This window comes from Oncorhynchus tshawytscha, linkage group LG32 (genome assembly GCF_018296145.1).
Source record: "Oncorhynchus tshawytscha isolate Ot180627B linkage group LG32, Otsh_v2.0, whole genome shotgun sequence".
NCBI lineage: Eukaryota > Metazoa > Chordata > Actinopteri > Salmoniformes > Salmonidae > Oncorhynchus > Oncorhynchus tshawytscha.
In genome coordinates this window covers 4,481,403-4,502,895 of record NC_056460.1, presented here as the reverse complement: position 1 = coordinate 4,502,895, position 21,493 = coordinate 4,481,403, and the positions used below count along the sequence as shown (strand labels likewise).

Genomic DNA, 21,493 nt, shown 5'->3' with positions numbered 1-21,493 from the left:
TGGGTAAATATTTTTCATTTTTTATTTCACCTTTATTTAACCAGGTAGGCTAGTTGAGAACAAGTTCTCATTTGCAACTGCGACCTGGCCAAGATAAAGCATAGCAGTGTGAACAGACAACACAGAGTTACACATGGAGTAAACAATTAACAAGTCAATAACACAGTAGAAAAAAAAGAAAGTCTATATACATTGTGTGCAAAAGGCATGAGGAGGTTGGCGAATAATTACAATTTTGCAGATTAACACTGGAGTGATAAATGATCAGATGGTCATGTACAGGTAGAGATATTGGTGTGCAAAAGAGCAGAAAAGTAAATAAATATAAACAGTATGGGGATAAGGTAGAAATATAGCTTGTGAATAAAATAGACTGGGGGAAAAATATATACTGAACAAAAATATAAATGCAACATGTAAAGTTTTTGTTCCATGTTTCATAAGCTGATATAAAAGATCCCAGAAATGTTCCATACACACAAAAAGCATATTTCTCTCAAATTCTGTGCACATATTTGTTTTCATCCCTGTTAGTGAGCATTTCTCCTTTGACTAGATTATCCATCCACCTAACAGGTGAAGCATATCAAGAAGCGGATTAAACAGCATGATCATTACACAGGTGCAGCTTGTGTTGGGAACAATAAAAGGCCACACTAAAATGTGCAGGTTTTGCCACAAATGTCTCAAGATGAGGGAGCGTGCAGCTTGCATGCTGACTGCAGGAATGTCCACCAGAGCTGTCAAATGTCTCAAGATGAGGGAGCGTGCAGCTTGCATGCTGACTGCAGGAATGTCCACCAGAGCTGTTACCAGATAATTGAATGTTAATTTCTCTACCATAAGCCACCTCCAACATAATTTTAGAGAATTTGGCAGTACATTCAACCAGTCTGACAACTGCAGACCACGTGTAACCACGCCAGCCCAGGTCCTTCACATCCGGCTTCTACACCTGCGGGATCGTCTGAGACCAGCCACCCGGACAGCTGATGAAACTGAGGAGTATTTCTGTCTGTAAATAAAGCACTTTTGTGGGGAAAAAATCATTCTGATTGGCTGGGCCTAACTTCCAAGTGGGTAGGCCTATGCTCTCTCAAGCCCATCCATGGCTGTGCCCCTGCCCAGTTATGTGAAATCCATAGATTAGGGCCTAATGAATTTACTTCAAATGACTGATTTCCTTATATTAACTAACTCAGTAAAAAGAATTGAAATTGTTGCATGTTGCATTTTTATTTTTGTTCAGTATAGAGGGGGAGAACTCTTCATTTAAAAAAAAAAAAAGACATTTATGAAGTTCTGTTTATGACTGTTTTGGACCAACCGGTCACACCACAAACAAACAACTATACAGCTTTGAACGGTGTTTGGACATTAAGGGTTATTTGCATGTGGAAATGTTGCATAATGCCTGTTAGATGTATGTAGATTTCCGCCTAAATAAATAATTAAGTTTGGGTATGTCCATCATGAGACGGACATACACAATAAGTAGTAATGCCACATACTCCAAGAAAGATAAAAATCTCCCCTTTTCTAGTAAAAATGTATTGCTGATGTGTACTCACTTTTGAGGACACAAGCTCAATTACATGAAAATATGAAATATTATGACTTAGTTCCTATTCAACATAACTTAATGAATAGGGCTTGAAATGACTTACATGCTTTCTTAATATAGTAACAACCAATTTAGAAAACGACTACTAAGAGTTCACCTTATAACTGTAAAATAGATATGATCATATTTAGTTACACCATTTGGCACCATTTCATAGAACTGGTGACAGAAAATGTTCTGCCCTGCGTCCTCAGTGACGCCATTCACCAGCCGAAACGTTACAACTTCAGCTTTAGGATTTAGTCTGTCTGTGAAGAACACAAAGTGGTTATGTTTCACATCTACAAATAACGTTCTTTAAAAAAAAAATTAAGCTTGAAATAAAACAATTTGTGTTTGTCATAGAGCAATGGGAATACTTTCTTACAGCACGGAAGCTAAAAAGCTCTCAAGTGGTATATGGCATGTCAGAGCGTGACGTGTCCTTCCACCACAATAACAATGACAAAGTGAACTCCCCTCCTGGGGCTGGAGAAATGTTACCACTCTCAAATTCATAGACAAGCTATGGATGCAAGGACTGACCATCCATGATATAACAATTCGTTTGAACCATGTTTTGAGGCTCATAGTGTTTGTTTGGATTTACTTTGTTTAAATTGAACTTAAACAAGCTTATATTTGGGGTTCTGATGGGGTAAGACAGTTGTACTAAGCTCATGAGCCATTTATACGTTATATTCTTCAAGAATCAATGGGTACATATAATTGATTTATGTCCAGCACTTGATGTATAAACTGCTGATTGTCCCATGAAAGGGACATTTCACTCATAAATGAGAGTTGTCAGATGTTTTCGGGCCTCCGAAAGTACAGTACTTTCAAGATGAAATGTATTGTATGATGTTGTGTAGATACCTCCACAAATGAATGGAAAAGTTAAGCACTGTCTAATTTCCTGGTTTCATTCGGTGCTTGACTTTTATATTCATTTGGGGTGGAGGAATACAGCTGGATCTACACGTTGTCATGTGGTTTCATCTTGACATTTAGATGACTTTAGAGGTCTGAAAACATTTGACAAACTTTGATTCGAAAGGGAAATGAATGTCCCTTTTTGATTCAGTAACAGACAAACAGCGTGTCATTTTGTCACCGTGGCTTTTTGGGAGACCCCATCTTCATTTGGATGATATTTGAGGTGATCTGTGGAAAATGGGAAGTACAAGTCCAATTTAATCCGCTCAAGCCACATCTGGCACAAATTGCTTTAATGACACGTTACTCATACTAACCCAATGGGAAAAGGAAATGAACATACACGACTAGGTAACATTAGCTATGTAAATCAAATCATTTCTGCATTCTTACAAATGTAGCGGAATGCTGACGTTTAGCTGATCCATAGCTAGATAGGAGCTTTTAGGCTTACACTAGCTACCATATTAAAAGGTACCTTAGAACAAACCGGGCTTCATTTGATCAATTTCATGTGTCATGTATGCTAGAATGGAGATGTTAATCAAGGACAGCTTCATATGCATATTAGCCAATACATAAAGCATACCTTACAATACAATATTCTCTAAAAACAGTTGTGCTCTGCAATAAGATTTAAAAACCAGACAAGTTCTCAAATAGCAGCTGCCCAATACCATGGTGAGCATGCATAATGTTGGATGCATTGAAATAATATAAGGTATGAACAATAATACAGAGCCTGTAGGCTTATAGAAAAAGGAGTTGGGAAATTAATATTTGTTTCAAATACTAAAATGTTCAGTGAATGTGAGTATATTTAGGTGGTTTAAATTATTTACTTTTCTACTAAACTAGAAGGTGACGGTGCCTAAATCTTGCCAATCCATTAATTATTCTACTAACCGTGACTGAGTATGAGTCATGTTTTCGTTTTCCATAATCTAAGTTTCATTCATATACTGTACATATGAACAAAGAACACCATTACAAATAGTTTCACCATTTATTGAGTACAGAGACAAATAGCAAAGGTGTCTCAAGCAGTATTTGAAGTATCTAAATATAGTGTAACCTACCAATACATGTACAGTGAAGGGAAAAAAGTATTTGATTTTGTACGTTTGCCCGCTGACAAAGAAATTATCAGTCTATAATTTTAATGGTAGGTTTATTTGAACAGTGAGAGACAGAATAACAACAATAAATCCAGAAAATCGCATGTCAAAAATGTTAGAAATTGATTTGCATTTTAATGAGGGGAATAAGTATTTGACCCCTCTGCAAAACATGACTTAGTACTTGGTGGCAAAACCCTTGTTGGCAATCACAGAGGTCAGACGTTTCTTGTAGTTGGCCACCAGGTTTGCACACATCTCAGGAGGGATTTTGTCCCACTCCTCTTTGCAGATCTTCTCCAAGTCATTAAGGTTTCGATGCTGATGTTTGGCAACTCAAACCTTCAGCTCCCTCCACTGAGACTGGCTAGGCCACTCCAGGACCTTAATGTGCCTCTTCTTGAGCCACTCCTTTGTTGCCTTGGCCGTGCGTTTTGGGTCATTGTCATGCTGGAATACCCATCCACGACCCATTTTCAATGCCCTGGCTGAGGGAAGGAGGTTCTCACCCAAGATTTGACGGTACATGGCCCCGTCCATCGTCCCTTTGATGCGGTGGAGTTGTCCTGTCCCCTTAGCAGAAAAACACCCCCAAAGCATAATGTTTCCACCTTCATGTTTGACGGTGGGGATGGTGTTCTTGGGGTCATAGGCAGCATTCCTCCTCCTCCAAACATGGCGAGTTGAGTTGATGCCAAAGAGCTCCATTTTGGTCTCATCTGACCACAACACTTTCACCCAGTTGTCCTCTGAATCATTCAGATGTTCATTGGCAAACTTCAGACAGGCATGTATATGTGCTTTCTTGAGCAGGGGGACCTTGCAGGGCACTGCAGGATTTCAGTCCTTCACAGCGTAGTGTGTTACCAATTGTTTTCTTGGTGACTATGGTCCCAGCTGCTTTGAGATCATTGACAAGATCCTCCTGTGTAGTTCTGGGCTGATTCCTCACCGTTCTCATGATCATTGCAAATCCACGAGGTGAGATCTTGCATGGAGCCCCAGGCCGAGGGAGATTGACAGTTCTTTTGTGTTTCTTCCATTTGCGAATAATCGCACCAACTGTTGTCACCTTCTCACCAACTGTTGTCACCTTCTCACCTTCTCACTTCTCTACAATCTTGTCCCTGACATCCTTGGAGAGCTCTTTGGTGTTGGCCATGGTGGAGAGTTTGAATCTGATTGATTGATGGCTTCTGTGGACAGGTGTCTTTTATACAGGTAACAAACTGAGATTAGGAGCACTCCCTTTAAGAGTGTGCTCCTAATCTCAGCTCATTACCTGTATAAAAGACACCTGGGAGCCAGAAATCTTTCTGATTGAGAGGGGGTTAAATACTTATTTCCATCATTAAATGTTATTGTTAAATGTTATTCTGTCTCTCACTGTTCAAATAAACCTACCATTAAAATTATATTATTCTTTGTCAGTGGGCAAACGTACAAAATCAGCAGGGGATCAAAATAGTTCCCTCACCGTATATCAGGTGCCGTGGAGGTAACAATCGTACAATATTGCAGTCCAGAAATGACTTTACCATCTATGCCAAAAGCCTGGGCCTTTGGAGACGTTACAACTGTCATCATGGCATGCTTCCGTAATTCCCCTTCTCTCTAGGAGCATTGTGTGCCCAGGCCCCATAGGTATATCGAAAGGATCCCACCCTGGTCTCCAATGTAGCTGACGGATGTAGAGAGAGACAAGTGCCTTAGCAGAATGCACTCTAAAGCTTGTGTGGTCCAGAGACGAGAACTACCATCTATGGCGAAAGCCTGGGCTCCTGACTGGGGCAATATTCTCCCCACTGCATGTTACAATAATCATCTATTTGTCACCTGTTAAACTGAATCTAAACTGAGATGCTCAAACAAGCATGAGTATCTGTAGTTGGTGTTCTTTAACTCTGAAATGCACTACACCGTGTAAGACAAACCCCACAAAGAAAAGACAACAGGCAAATGCATATGCAGTCTCAATGTCTAAATAGTGACGGTAGGGCTAGTTGAAACTGCAGTATGGATAGCACTTGGTTGATCTCTTGGAGCAGGACACAGGAGAGCTGAATAGATCATGTGAGACAAAAGTGAGAGACAAGAATAAAACAAATCACAGTAAAGGAATGTAGTTTGTGAGCTAGAAAATGAACATCCTGACAGTCTGAGGCAGGGAGCTCTGCAATCATCCTACTCCAACTATTGACAGGGATAATGTGACATTTCTTCTTAGTCAATATGAATGAAATTAGTGGGTCTTGCCTTGATGACTGTATTAGATTTACACTACTTGTCCTATAGATTTTTGTAGTCTTAAATTATTACTTGAAATAAACTGATAGCTAAAACACTCCTTGTCTCAGAATGAAATACTAGCTAGTGATAAAGCTATCTTCTTCTGCTAGCTAGCAACAGATCTACTTGTTGTAACTAGCTAGCTAACTAGCATGCTAGCTAAATTACCAATGTTGCGGTGTTCTAAATTGGGAGTAATTTTACAAGCTTGCATTGCTGGTATCGTGTTTCTATAACTAAATAGTTAGATTACAAAAAATACACTTTACCTGATAGCAGTTTTGTCGGACAGCAATCTCTCTCGAGGTTTCACCAGCTGTTTACTACCTTTAGATACGGACAACGTGATCAGCAGAGATAATACCATGGATAGTACACGAGTTTTGATCAGTTTACAGTTTGATACGCGCCGATGTTTGCCTGTACAACTAGCGAACATTAAAAAAAAAAAAAATTTTGTGCAAGAATTGACATGACCTACCAACAGAAATACATATACACAAGGTGTAAAAACCAGCTACTCCCTCGACAGAGATCGATCATCTCAAAAACTAAAGCATAGCTTGCTACAGCCCACCACCTATATGAGGTAAAGGCGGGTGCGAGCGAAAACAATTATTCCCTGGGGGAGTTGCTTCTTGCCTGGACCTCCATGCAGTCAAGCAAAACAACAAAACACTTTTGAGATGTAAAGCTACGGCGGCCATTTTTCGAATGTAACACGCTGTTACTACAATTTCAGCTATTTTTTTAATCGATAAAACAATTTTTTTTAAATACGGAAAATGTATGTACATTTCAGCCATTTCAAAATCATTGCTATTACAATTTTACTGTAAGAGTGCTGTTCTGTTTACAGTGCTTAGAGGGGCAACTTTCGAGAGTGTCATGAGTCGAAACGTGACAAACTCGCTGTTACGGTTTTCTTCCGTCGAAAGAGAGTCGGACCAAAATGCAGCGTGATTAATACGATACATGTTTAATGACGAAGAACCACGATCAATACAAAAACAATAAACGTACATGAAAACCAAAACAGCCTAAACTGGTGCAAACTAACACAGAGACAGGAACAATCACCCACAAACACACAGTGAAACCCGGGCTACCTAAATATGGTTCCCAATCAGAGACAACGATAATCACCTGACTCTGATTGAGAACCGCCTCAGGCAGCCATAGACTTTCCTAGACAACCCTACTCAGCCACAATCCCAATACCTACTAAAACCCCAATACAAAAACACACCACAAAATAACCCATGTCACACCCTGGCCTGATCAAATAAAGAAAGAAAACACAAAATACTAAGACCAAGGCGTGACACTCGCAAGTTTACATTCCAGTATATCTGTAGCTGAGGGTATTACTGCAAAAAAGTCTAGTAAGTGTGAAGACCCTAGTAGTGCGAGATATTCTCCTGCTCATTTCTTAAAAGGTTAAGTCCCTGCTAGAGGGAGAGGGCAATACAAATATTTATCCCTCGCGTAAATACGAGCTCCATCGTGATAACCAGTCTTCTCGCTTGACGATTTGGAGGGAAAAACAATCACCGAAAGGATGCAGAGAGCAGCCCTAGGGTATTGTAAATTCATCATCCCACTTCCTACCAGCGTTTTTCTGTCTCAGTGACACAGCTAATCTCTGAGGATGAGTTATCAGACCATCATGCATCTAACAGAGGTCTGACTCAAGAGTGCCTCTTCTCTCTTGAGGAACTAAGATAAAGGTTCTCTGTGTTGTAAGTCTATTTGGAAGACACTACATGAGCACAGCATAACACCTACAAAAGCAATTTCTATATGTTTTATTATTATATCACACAAGCATTTTAAAATAATATCAACCACTACAGGTTGACACAAATATGGCATGTTTGTTCATATATAGTGGGGTGGCTAAACTGAAAAACTTTGACTCAATTGTAATAGAGCAGGGGTTTCAATTTTGGTCCCGGTGTTGTGCCGAAATTCTCCGGCAATTCTCCGGCAAGGCTATTTTCTTTCCTGCCGAAAGTCATTTTAAAGTGAGATGAAAAAATATGGTTAGTATAGCTATTATGTAATCCATTTTTGTCCATAAAGCAAAATATTGTGGTGACGTAACATTGTGATGTTAAGTTTATTTATTTACATTTTTGAGCTTTCATTTTTTTTAAAGAAGCTCTCATGCTAGAAAAGGTTGGAGAACCCTGCTGTAGACCTCTTCACATCACGTCCCAGACAACAGAGGTTCAGTATACTCTCAAAGTTTCATTTCAGAAAGTGTAATTTGTCTTCATTTGACTTCTCATGTGGTTGAACACAGATGTAGGATCTTAATCATAATGAATTGTTTTATTGACCACCCTTTTGCAGGGAACTTTCCTGCAGTGCAGATATGTTTTACTTGTAGTATATGAGGTTTAAAAAAGGCTTCTGAAGTTTGTAATTTCCACTTTGAAATTCAAGACTTGATTTTCAGACTGGATTTGTATCAACCCCTACAAAAAAATGTTCCATCATAATCTACATAATAATTCACATTTCCTGTTGCTGCAGGATTATTTTCCTGCTGTAGCAAACTGGCTCAAATTAAGATCCTACATCTGTACGTCACCTCCAGAGATCCACACAAAGCTGATTTTGTTTATTAGAGTTAGGACTACTACTGTTTGCTTTGACATGCTCACTGCTAATTTTCACAACATTCGTTTCCGCATAATAACGGGTTCACGAGAATCGCACTGAGGGGTTGCACAGATATTGTCATGGCTCTTATGAAAGTGAAAAGCATGCGACTATCAAAACATTGAGTTTGCTCAATGTAGGCCCTTGAGCATACTTCCTGAAAGATTGTATAGAGAATAGGGACGCTTTAATTCACTTTTTATTAACATTAAAAAGAAGCACAGATGTAATTTGCTATTTTGAGGCTGGTTTACGCTTTAAAGCAGCAGACGTGAACCTACATCAAGGGGTGGATCTCCGCAATCAGAGTCTCTATTGTCGTCTTGAATACTAATGTGATGCAATATCTTACAGTCAGGTGTACACAAACAGGAAACATGTTTTTCAGCGCAATCCACTTTACTCTCACCTCAATTTCACCAAATGAGCAATAAGCCAGGTCCATCAATGCTCTATGCATTTAAAGGTCACTAAGTGTAATATGGTCATGAAAACACACCATTTTATAATGCAATTGTTTTCGAGTGTCAGATATTGACTATACATACAGATACCAAAGATGGCCTCTTGACCATGTCTCCCTCTGGTCTTCTGGCCTCAAATACACTTCCTGGATAAATGAAGGTTTAAAAATTAAGAATAAATAAACCCTCACCTAATATGGCCACAACCTCATCGTCCTGGATGACCTCCAAGGACCCGGACACCACGAAACAGAGGCTGTCTACACTTTCGCCCGCGTGGTAGATGAGGTCTCCCGGGGCACTGTGGGTGGTCTGGAACTCCATGGCCAGGGCCCTTAGGCACCCGTCGCTCGCCAGTCGGAAGGCTGGGTGCTCCTTGAACACCTTTCTGTTAAGATGGACGCAAATGTCCGCCCGCATGTCCTTGGGGCAGATCTGCAACACCTGCGGGAGAGGAGAGGTTACTTATACATATTCACAAATTGGTTGTGGTATTTTCTTCGTGGAGTTGATAAACAGTGTAGCTAGCTAGCATGCTAACCTTGTCTAACTAGCTAATGTTATGGTGTTGTGTTTTTTTTATCATAAGCATTGATTTTTATTTATATTTTTTATTTAACCTTTATTTAACTAGGCAAGTCAGTTAAGAACAAACTCTTATTTACAATAAGCATTGATTTTTATTTATATTTTATATTTTTTATTTAACTAGGCAAGTCAGTTAAGAACAAACTCTTATTTACAATGACGGCCTACCCCGGCCAAACCTGGATGATGCTGGGCCACAATAACTACAATAACTAACTATTGAAAGATAGCTGATATGCGTTTTTCTACATTGTAATGGACAAGGTGCAACCTTTGGTAGGAAGGTTTCTAGCAGGCTTTGCCTGAGCAAAGTCAGCCTGTGCCCACAGGGGAAGAGAAATTATAGCCTACAATGACTGCTCGTCATCATGCACGCTGCAATTTCCTTTCGCGGGTGGCTTCTCATTATCTGGATAGCGGATAACGTTACACCAGTCAAAGCAGTGGAGCGTGTCGTGAAGCAAAACTTCAGTGGTCAAAAACATTGATCTTGGGGCGACAGGGGGAGCAGGTTTGCAAAATGCTATTATGCAGTATCATGCAATTTTACCATTTTATAAAATGGTCCCCGTATATATACTTTTAATACAGACTAGAAAAGTGAAATGTGACAAATTATCCAATGGATTTTGTATAATTTTTGGGAAAAAAAGGAGGAAAAAAAGTGGAGGTTGAAAAACGTATGTTTGCACCCCCTATTTTATTTTGCTCCATGGCTCAGTTAGCCAAGTGGTCACAAGGCTGTTTGGCTCATCTCAGTAGCGAAGAGTAATAACGTTGCAGCTTTTTCTGATGAATAAACAATGCCATGCTGGTGGGTGGTAACATTACAATAAAACCCAGCCCTGAAATGTAGGCTGACAATAATGTGTGTCATATCATAGGAAAAAACACCACATGCCCACGGATTTGCATGAAGTGGGCAGTTCGAATTTGTCACTTCAAGCCCAAAGATATCATACTTTGACTAAAACGATGACTTATTAACTTAAATCATTGTGCAATATTATGGGTAAGCTCTGGCCATAGTCTTTCAGTTGAAAAAAAAAAGTAGATTTCTACTGGTGTGGGCATTTAAAAAAGGTTTGAATGAAACAAGTCAAAAATAAGCTAAAACTTCCCCCCCAAATAGAATGATCCCTTTCACATCAACTTCAAAGGGGTGAATCTTTGCAAATTTCAGTCTCTCTCTGTTCTGGGAATAGAGGGCCAATTGCACATGATCACCTCTGCATCTCCTAGTGTGTCAAATGTTAAGAGGTCATACCCAACAGGCATTTGCAGGACCAGGTCAGGAATAATTCTAATTTAGAATGAGCCAGAAGACAAATAGGACCAGTAGTGTTGAAATATGAGACTAGATGACAGAACATCAGATCGTATTTCTAGTTCTGTATGAATCTATTCCCTTTTGACATAATACAATAATAATAATAAATTGTAGGGATGTGCATCATTCCCTTTCAAGACGATTCGAATCTAGATATGTGGCCTCCGATATGATACAGGAATGCTAAATTTTAGTTTGAAATGATTTGGTGCGATTCAGTTGAATTCGAGAATGAATCGATGCGATACAATTCGATGCACTAATATTTGTTGTATAAGCACATACATTTTCCATTGCAAATCTGAACCTGCTGGTGATGGAACTCATGAGCTGGGCCTCTCTGAGCTGGATCTGTCTGAGTTGATGTGTACATCTGCGTGTGTAAATTATGCTGTGGTGTATACTATGTAGGCACCTAATCTGAGCCATAAAGGACACTTGCCACCTGCCACCCCACTATCAGATTAGGAGGGGTGGGGACAATGTAGCCACATTTTTTTGTCCCCGCACTTCTGAAATTACCATCACCCACTAATTAACTTCTCATTTTTGCAGATCAAGTGTTCGAGCTAGTAATGTACATGAATCAATATTTTTCCGTTACAAATTAGCTATGACATAGCCAATAAATATATAGCACAATTTTGGATTATACCCCCATCTCAAAATCAAATGGTTTTGACCGTTTGGAAGTGTAGTGAGTTTATTTTCCCCTCCCGCTTAAGCCATGCTCTTCTGCACACCAGTATCTCTACCTGTACATGACCATCTGATCATTTATCACTCCAGTGTTAATCTGCTAAATTGTAATTATTCGCCTACCTCCTCATGCCTTTTGCACACAATGTATATAGACTCTCTTTTTTTTCTACTGTGTTATTGACTTAATTGTTTACTCCATGTGTATCTCTGTGTTGTCTGTTCACACTGCTATGCTTTATCTTGGCCAGGTCGCAGTTATAAATGAGAACTTGTTCTCAACTAGCCTACCTGGTTAAATAAAGGTGAAATACATTTTTTGTTTTTTAAATGCAGTGCTCCTCCCAAAAGGTGATTCCTCCTTATGAAATAATGAACTTTAATCTGTATGTCTAAAAATGACCATATACACTAATTGTTTAAAGTAAAACTACCCAAACTATTGCTGATGGGTTTTGTGCAGCAAAATCAAATCTATTGTAAACCCTGCTCAGCAGGTACATCTAGATGAGAGATGTGTTTCTGGTAGCTTACTTTTATTCTGGTTAAAACACACTATTTCAACAGTTCATTCATAACAATAACCTAGCAAATGACATACGTTGTCACTCAACTAATAAACCCTAATATCACGCAAGCCATTTTAGCATTTGAACACAGGTGTGCAAGATCAGGAACAGGCCTTCTACCTCGCATTGGTCAGCGTGCGAAGCTGGGCCCAGTGTGCAGTTTGACGACGCTACTGATATTCCCTAGGGTTGTTCGGCATGCAAAATTACTTGTCGATCAATGACTGTCAACAGTTACAGTGCCTTGCGAAAGTATTCGGCCCCCTTGAACGTTGCAACCTTTTGCCACATTTCAGGCTTCAAACATAAAGATATAAAACTGTATTTTTTTGTGAAGAATCAACAACAAGTGGGACACAATCATGAAGTGGAACGACATTTATTGGATATTTCAGACTTTTTTAACAAATCAAAAACTGAAAAATTGGGCGTGCAAAATTATTCAGCCCCCTTAAGTTAATACTTTGTAGCGTCACCTTTTGCTGCGATTACAGCTGTAAGTCGCTTGGGGTATGTATGTCTCTATCAGTTTTGCACATCGAGAGACTGAATTTTTTTCCCATTCCTCCTTGCAAAACAGCTCGAGCTCAGTGAGGTTGGATGGAGAGCATTTGTGAACAGCAGTTTTCAGTTCTTTCCACAGATTCTCGATTGGATTCAGGTCTGGACTTTGACTTGGCCATTCTAACACCTGGATATGTTTATTTTTGAACCATTCCATTGTAGATTTTGCTTTTTGTTTTGGATCATTGTCTTGTTGGAAGACAAATCTCCGTCCCAGTCTCAGGTTTTTTGCAGACTCTATCAGGTTTTCTTCCAGAATGGTCCTGTATTAGGCTCCACCAATCTTCCCATCAATTTTAACCATCTTCCCTTTCCCTGCTGAAGAAAAGCAGGCCCAAACCATGATGCTGCCACCACCATGTTTGACAGTGGGTATGGTGTGTTCAGGGTGATGAGCTGTGTTGCTTTTACGCTAAACACACCGTTTTGCATTGTTGCCAAAAAGTTCCATTTTGGTTTCATCTGACCAGAGCACCTTCTTCCACATGTTTGGTGTGTCTCCCAGGTGGCTTGTGGCAAACTTTAAACAACACTTTTTATGGATATCTTTAAGAAATGGCTTTCTTCTTGCCACTCTTCCATAAAGGCCAGATTTGTGCAATACACGACTGATTGTTGTCCTATGGACAGAGTCTCCCACCTCAGCTGTAGATCTCTGCAGTTCATCCAGAGTGATCATGGGCCTCTTGGCTGCATCTCTGATCAGTCTTCTCCTTGTATGAGCTGAAAGTTTAGAGGGACGGCCAGGTCTTGGTAGATTTGCAGTGGTCTGATACTCCTTCCATTTCAATATTATCGCTTGCACAGTGCTCCTTGGGATGTTTAAAGCTTGGGAAATCTTTTTGTATCCAAATCCGGCTTTAAACTTATTCACAACAGTATCTCGGACCTGCATGGTGTGTTCCTTGTTCTTCATGATGCTCTCTGCGCTTTTAATGGACCTCTGAGACTATCACAGTGCAGGTGCATTTATACGGAGACTTGATTACACACAGGTGGATTGTATTTATCATCATTAGTCATTTAGGTCAACATTGGATCATTCAGAGATCCTCACTGGACTTCTGGAGAGAGTTTGCTGCACTGAAAGTAAAGGGGCTGAATAATTTTGCACGCCCAATTTTTCAGTTTTTGATTTGTTAAAAAAGTTTGAAAAATCCAATAAATGTTGTTCCACTTCATGATTGTGTCCCACTTGTTGTTGATTCTTCACAAAAAAATACAGTTTTATATCTTTATGTTTGAAGCCTGAAATGTGGCAAAAGGTCGCAAAGTTCAAGGGGGCCGAATACTTTCGCAAGGCACTGTACTTTTAGTTTGACACTGAAGGAGAGGACACAGCAGTTGTCACAAAAGATGAGGTAGTTTTGGAAGGCAAAAAATAAAGTAATATGAGAAAAAAAAAATTTGTGAATCGGCGATTCCTAACGTTTCAATCAATTTTCTGACCAATGCATTTTACATTTGGATCGGTATGGGGTCCGAGGAATGATACAGTCATATCTTAAACATTTGAATCGGAGGCCAATGAGTAGCGTTAAATCAGTCAATTGTATCAATATAATAATAATTATAATAAATGAATAATAATGGTATAACAATGACAACATAATACCAATAACACATACCAGTAATATCCATGGTGATGCATAACCTTTTGATTCCTCTCACAGACCAACTTAGCCATGAAATAAAGATGCATACTGTGAGACGGTAACAAAATGGTATGGACGTTTTAAGCCATGTTTGCATTACCTTGTCTGTATCGATGCCTCTAGACATGGACCATGTAGATACAATGTAGTCCATGACGCGTTCACTGAGGCCCTTTGGCACCTGGTAGAGCTTGAGGAAGTCGCGGACGCTGTTGAGCATCTCGTGGTAGCGGTTGGTGTTGGCGTACATCTGCTGGAAGATGGTGGTCACGTTACCGAAGATGGTGGCATACAGGAGTGCTGGAAAATACCAATAAAGAGTGTGGTCAATGTGCTGGCAAATATGGCCTACTGTTGATGTGTCCACTAAAGGATTCTAGCAAATGGGACCCTTAAAATGATGAGCTGGTAAGAATAATGGTTTTGAGTTTATTAGCATTTTTCCACTGACAAGACTGTTCTGTGTATTATTAATAGTGAAAGAACAGAACACTAGAGACCCAAAGTAACCATGTGTGATGTTTTCTTTTGGCAGACAACAGTAAATCTATCACAATAATATCCCCATATTCACAGTCATAACTTGGAAACATCATTGTGTGCCCTTGCAAATGCAGCGATGTGTGTAGCAAAACAAGTGGCACGTTACATTTATCGTATCTTCTTCTACACGGACATTATCTCTCCATTGGTCATAATGGGCTTTGGGAGATGGTCTGTAAAGACAAAATGGTGTCACACTCCCTCTCACTTCCCACTGACTGCTGACCAATCAGCCATCTCTCATTCTGTGTCTCAATCCCGCAGCTATCCAATCAATATCGGCTCTCACAATTCATACCCAAGTCAGCACTTTGCCTGAGAATGTGTCGCCCTATTCCCCTTCCAGTGTCCCACTCCTCCACAGCAGGGTCAGAGAAATCAATAGAGGTCCTGTCAGCCATTAGTGATGACACTGGTGGCATTCATTTTCAAGGGAAGTGAAACATAGTGCTCGTTTTCAATCGTTCAGGTGGCACACCAAAAGCTGAAAAATCACTGGCTTTATTATAACCAAAGGGTCATCATAATTGTTAAACTGAAGGGGATATTGAGCAACCTTGCCAAAGGACGTTTTAGAAGGTGGATGACATGACTATATTATTGTTGCTGCTGACGCAATCGATCCTCGCAGAGGCGACGAGCACAACAGGTAAACAGTCAGGGAGACGAGAGAGGGCCTGTCATATACACAATGGAGCAGCGCTCAGAGGCATTAGGCTGGGCTAAAAACTTCTGTCATTTTTCCAGCCGCAGCAGTGATGAGTGATGGGCCAAATCAAGCCAAATCAAGCTTGTCTGATCAAGCCACAGATCTGAACTAAGGGTAGCCGCCTGTGATAAAAATGCATCAGGATACTGTTGACTACTGTTAAATGCAACAGCTTGGGACTGTTCTGACAACATACACTAGGCTGGATCATTCAGTTATCAGAAGCAATTTAAGGGTGTAATTTAATTGTAACTGGATTCAGAGACTTGTCCCGAAGCCACTCCTACGTTGTCTTGGCTGTGTGCTTAGGGTCGTTATCCTGTTGGAAGGTGAACCTTCGCCCTAGTTTGAGGTCTTGAGCACTCTGGAGCAGGTTTTCATCAAGGATCTCACTGTACTTCGCTCCTTTCATCTTTCCCTCGATCCTGACTATTCTCCCAGTCCCTGCCCCTGAAAAACATCCCCACAGCATGTTGCTGCCACCGCCATGCTTCACCGTAGGGATAGTATTGGTCAGGTGATGAGCAGTACCTGGTTTCATCCAGGCGTGTCCCTTGGCATTCAAGAGTTCCATCTTGGTTTCATCAGACCAGAGAATCTTGTTTTTCATGGTCTGAGAGTCCTTTAGGTGCCTTTTGGCAAACTCCAAGAGAGCTGTCATGTGCCTTTTACTGAGGAGTGGCTTCAGTCTGGCCACTCTACCATAAAGGCCTGATTGGTGGACTGCTGCAGAGATGGTTGTCCTTCTGGAAGGTTCTGAAGCTCTGTCAGAGTTACCATTGGGTTCTTGGTCACCTCCCTGACCAAGGCCCTTCTCCCCCGATTGCTCAGTTTGGCCAGGCAGCCAGCTCTAGGAAGATTCTTGTGGTTCCACACTTCTTCCATTTGAGAATGATGGAGTCCACTGTGTTTTTGGGGACCTTCGATGCTGCAGAATTGTTTTGGTACCCTTCTCCAGATCTGTGCCTCGACACAATCCTGTCTCAGAGCTCTACGGACAATTCCTTCGACCTCATGGTTTGATTTTTGACCCTGGGTCTCGACCCCGCCCTGTGCAACTGGGTTCTGGACTTCCTGACGGGCCGCCCCCAGGTGGTGAGGGTAGGCAACAACATCTCCTCCCCGCTGATCCTCAACACTGGGGCCCCACAAGGGTGCGTTCTGAGCCCTCTCCTGTACTCCCTGTTCACCCACGACTGCGTGGCCATGCACGCCTCCAACTCAATCATCAAGTTTGCGGACGACACAACAGTGGTAGGCTTGATTACCAACAACGACGAGACGGCCTACAGGGAGGAGGTGAGGGCCCTCGGAGTGTGGTGTCAGGAAAATAACCTCACACTCAACGTCAACAAAACTAAGGAGATGATTGTGGACTTCAGGAAACAGCAGAGGGAACACCCCCATCCACATCGATGGAACAGTAGTGGAGAGGGTAGAAAGTTTTAAGTTCCTCGGCATACACATCACAGACAAACTGAATTGGTCCACTCACACAGACAGCATCGTGAGGAAGGCGCAGCAGCGCCTCTTCAACCTCAGGAGGCTGAAGAAATTCGGCTTGTCACCAAAAGCACTCACAAACTTCTACAGATGCACAATCGAGAGCATCCTGGCGGGCTGTATCACCGCCTGGTATGGCAACTGCACCGCCCTCAACCGTAAGGCTCTCCAGAGGGTAGTGAGGTCTGCACAACGCATCACCGGGGGCAAACTACCTGCCCTCCAGGACACCTACACCACCCGATGCTACAGGAAGGCCATAAAGATCATCAAGGACATCAACCACCGAGCCACTGCCTGTTCACCCCGCTGTCATCCAGAAGGCGAGGTCAGTACAGGTGCATCAAAGCTGGGACCGAGAGACTGAAAAACAGCTTCTATCTCAAGGCCATCAGACTGTTAAACAGCCACCACTAACATTGAGTGGCTACTGCCAACACACTGTCAATGACACTGACTCTACTCCAGCCACTTTAATAATGGGAATTGATGGGAAATGATGTAAATATATCACTAGCCACTTTAAACAATGCTACCTTATATAATGTTACTTACCCTACATTATTCATCTCATATGCATACGTAGATACTGTACTCTATATCATCGACTGCATCCTTATGTAACACATGTATCACTAGCCACTTTAACTATGCCACTTGGTTTACATACTCATCTCATATGTATATACTGTACTCGATATCATCTACTGTATCTTGCCTATGCTGCTCTGTACCATCACTCATTCATATATCCTTATGTACATATTCCTTATCCCCTTACACTGTGTATAAGACAGTAGTTTTTTTGGAATTGTTAGTTAGATTACTTGTTCGTTATTACTGCATTGTCGGAACTAGAAGCACAAGCATTTCGCTACACTCGCATTAACATCTGCTAACCATGTGTATGTGACAAATAAAATTTGATTTGATTTGATTTTTGCTCTGACATGCACTGCCAACTGTGAGAACTTATATAGACAGGTGTGTACCTTTCCAAATCATGTCCAATACATTACATTTACCACAGGTGGACTCCAATCAAGTTGTAGAAACAACTCAAGGAAAATCAATGGAAACAGGAGCTCAATTTCAAATCTCAAAGCAAAGGGTCTGAATACTTATGTAAATAAGGTATGTTTTTTAATTGTAATAAATTTGCAAAAAATTCTAAAACCTGTTTTCGCTTTGTCATTATGAGGTACTGTGTGCGAAAAATGTATAATTTAATACATTTTAGAATAAGGCTGTAACACAACAAAATGTGTAAAAAGGGAAGGGGTCTGAATACGTTCCAAATGCACTGTATGTTTGTATATACGTGTGTGTGTGTGTGTGTGTGTGAATGTACACTACCATTCAAAAGTTTGGGGTCACTTAGAAATGTCCTTGTCCATTAAAATAACATCAAATTGATCAGAAATACAGTGTAGACATTGTTAATGTTGTAAATGACTATTGTTGCTGGAAACAGATGATTTTTTAAATTGAATACTACATAGGCGTAAAGAGGCCCACTATCAGTAACCATCACTCCTGTGTTCCAATGTCACATTGTGTTAGCTAATCCAAGTTTATTATATTAAAAGGCTAATTGATCATTAGAAAACACTTTTGCAATTATGTTAGCACAGCTGAAAACTATTATCCTGATTAAAGAAGCAATAAAACTGGCCTTCTTTAGACTAGTTGAGTATCTGGAGCATCAGCATTTGTGGGTTCGATTACAGGCTCAAAATGTCCAGAAACAAAGACTTTCTTCTGAAACTCGTCCGTCTATTCTTGTTCTGTGAAATGAAGGCTATTCCATGCGAGAAATTGCCAAGAAACGGCCAACGCTGTGTACTACTCCCTTCACAGAACTGTGCAAACTGGCTCTAACCAGAATAGAAAGAGGAGTGGGAGGACGCAGTGCACAACTGAGCAAGAGGACAAGTACATTAGAGTGTCTAGTTTGAGAAACAGATGCCTCACAAGTCCTCAACTGGCAGCTTCATTAAATAGTACCCGCAAAACACCAGTCTCAACGTCAACAGTGAAGAGCCGACTCCGGGATGCTGGCCATTGTACAATTTTACATTATAGAATAATAGTGAGACATCAAAACAATGAAATAACACATATGGAATCATGTAGTAACCAAAAACGTGTAAAATAAATCAAAATATATTTGATATTTGAGATTATTCAAAGTAGCCATCCTTTGCCTTGACGACAGCTTTGCACATTCTTGGCATTCTCTCAACCAGCTTCATGAGGTTGTCATCTGGAATGCATTTCAATTAACAGGTGTGCCTTGTTAATTTGTGGAATTTCTTTCCTTCTTAATGCGTTTGAGCCAATCAGTTGTGTTGTGACAAGGTAGGGGTGGTATACAGAAGATATCCCTATTTGGTAAAATACCAAGTCCATATTAAGGCAAGAACAGCTCAAATAAGCAAAGAGAAATGACCGTCCATCATTACTTTAAGACATGGTCAGTCAATCAACAATATTCGAAGAACTTTGAAAGTTTCTTCAAGTGCAGTCGCAAAAACCATCAAGCGCTGTGATGAAAGTGGCTCTCATGAGGACAGCCACAGGAAAGGAAGACCCAGAGTTACCTCTGCTGCAGAGGTGAAGTTCATTAGAGTTACCAGCCTCAGAAATTACAGCCCAAATAAATGCTTTGCAGAGTTCAAATCAAATCAAATTGTATTAGTCACATGCACTGAATACAACCTTACAGTGAAATGCTTACTTACAAGCCCTTAACCAACAATGCAGTTAAGAAAGAGACAAAGAAACAAAAGTAACAAATAATTAAAGAGCAGCAGTAAACTAACAATAGCGAGGCTACATACAGGGGGTACCGGTACAGAGTCAATGTGCAGGGGCACCGGTTAGTCGAGGTAATTGAGGTAATATGTACATGTAGGTAGAATTATTAAAGTGACTGCATAGATAATAAACAGAGTAGCAGTAAATGTAAATAGAAGCCTCTTGGACCTAGACTTGGTGCTCCGGTACCGGTTGCCGTGCGATAGCAGAGAGAACAGTCTATGACTAGGGTGGCTGGAGTCTTTGACAAGTTTTAGGGCCTTCCTTTGACACCGCCTGGTATGATGTACTGGAGATGTACTGGGCCGTACGCACTACCCCTTGTAGTGCCTTGCGGTCGAAGGCCGAGCAGTTGCCATACCAGGCAGTGATGCTCTCGATGGTGCAGCTGTAGAACCTTTTGAGGATCTGAGGACCCATGCAAAATCTTTTCAGTCTCCTGAGGGGGAATAGGCTTTGTCGTGCCCTCTTCAAGACTGTCTTAGTGTTGGACCATGTTAGTTTGTTGGTGATGTGGACACGAAGGAACTTGAAACTCTCAACCTGCTCCACTACAGCCTGGTCGATGAGAATGGGGGCGTTACTCGGTCCTCCTTTTCTGTAGTCCACAATCATCTCCTTTGTCTTGATCACGTTGAGGGAGAGGTTGTTGTCCTGGCACCACATGGCCAGGTCTCTGACCTCCTCTCTATAAGCTGTCTCGTCATTGTCGGTGATCAGGCCTACCTCTGTTGTGTCATCAGAAAACTTAATGATGGTGTTGGAGTTGTGCCTGGCCATGCAGTCACGAGTGCACAGGGAGTACAGGAGGGGAATGTGCATGCACCCCTAAGGGGCCCCCGTGTTGAGGATCAGCGTGGCGGATGTGTTGTTAACTACCCTTACCACCTGGGGGCGGCCCATCAGGAAGTCCAGGATCCAGTTGCAGAGGGAGGTGTTTAGTCCCAGGGTCCTTAGCTTAGTGATGAGCTTTGAGGGCACTATGGTGTTGAACGCTGAGCTGTTGTCAATGAATAGCAATCTCACATAGGTGTTCCTTTTGTCCAGGTGTGAAAGGACAGTGTGGATTGAAAGAGAGCTTGCATCATCTGTGGATCTGCTGTGGTGATATGCAAATTGAAGTGGGTCTAGGGTTTCTGGGATAATAGTGTTGATGTGAGCCATGCCCAGCCTTTCAAAGTACTTCATCGCTACAGACGTGAGTGCTATGGGTCGGTAGTCATTTAGGCAGGTTACCTTAGTGTTCATGGGCACAGGAACTATGGTGGTCTGCTTGAAACATGTTGGTATTATTGACTCAGACAGAGAGAGGTTGAAAATGTCAGTGTAGACACTTGCCAGTTGGTCAGCGCATGCTCGGAGTACATGGCCTGGTAATCCGTCTGGTAATCCGTCTGGCTGCTATTCTATCCTGCCGATACAGTGTGTAA

General features: G+C 41.2%; 1 protein-coding gene across 2 annotated transcripts in view; it reads right to left on the bottom strand.

The window, feature by feature from the left end:
- Positions 1-21,493, bottom strand: part of LOC112230451 (potassium voltage-gated channel subfamily H member 1) — a 60,959-nt gene that overhangs the window by 20,200 nt on the left and 19,266 nt on the right. For both annotated transcript variants that reach the window (XM_024396774.2, XM_024396775.2), the window contains 2 exons: positions 14,589-14,788; positions 9,275-9,527 (listed from right to left, as the gene is read on the bottom strand). In XM_024396774.2, coding sequence (XP_024252542.1) covers positions 9,275-9,527; positions 14,589-14,788 — 453 coding nt within the window. The remainder of the gene's footprint in view (positions 1-9,274; positions 9,528-14,588; positions 14,789-21,493) is intronic.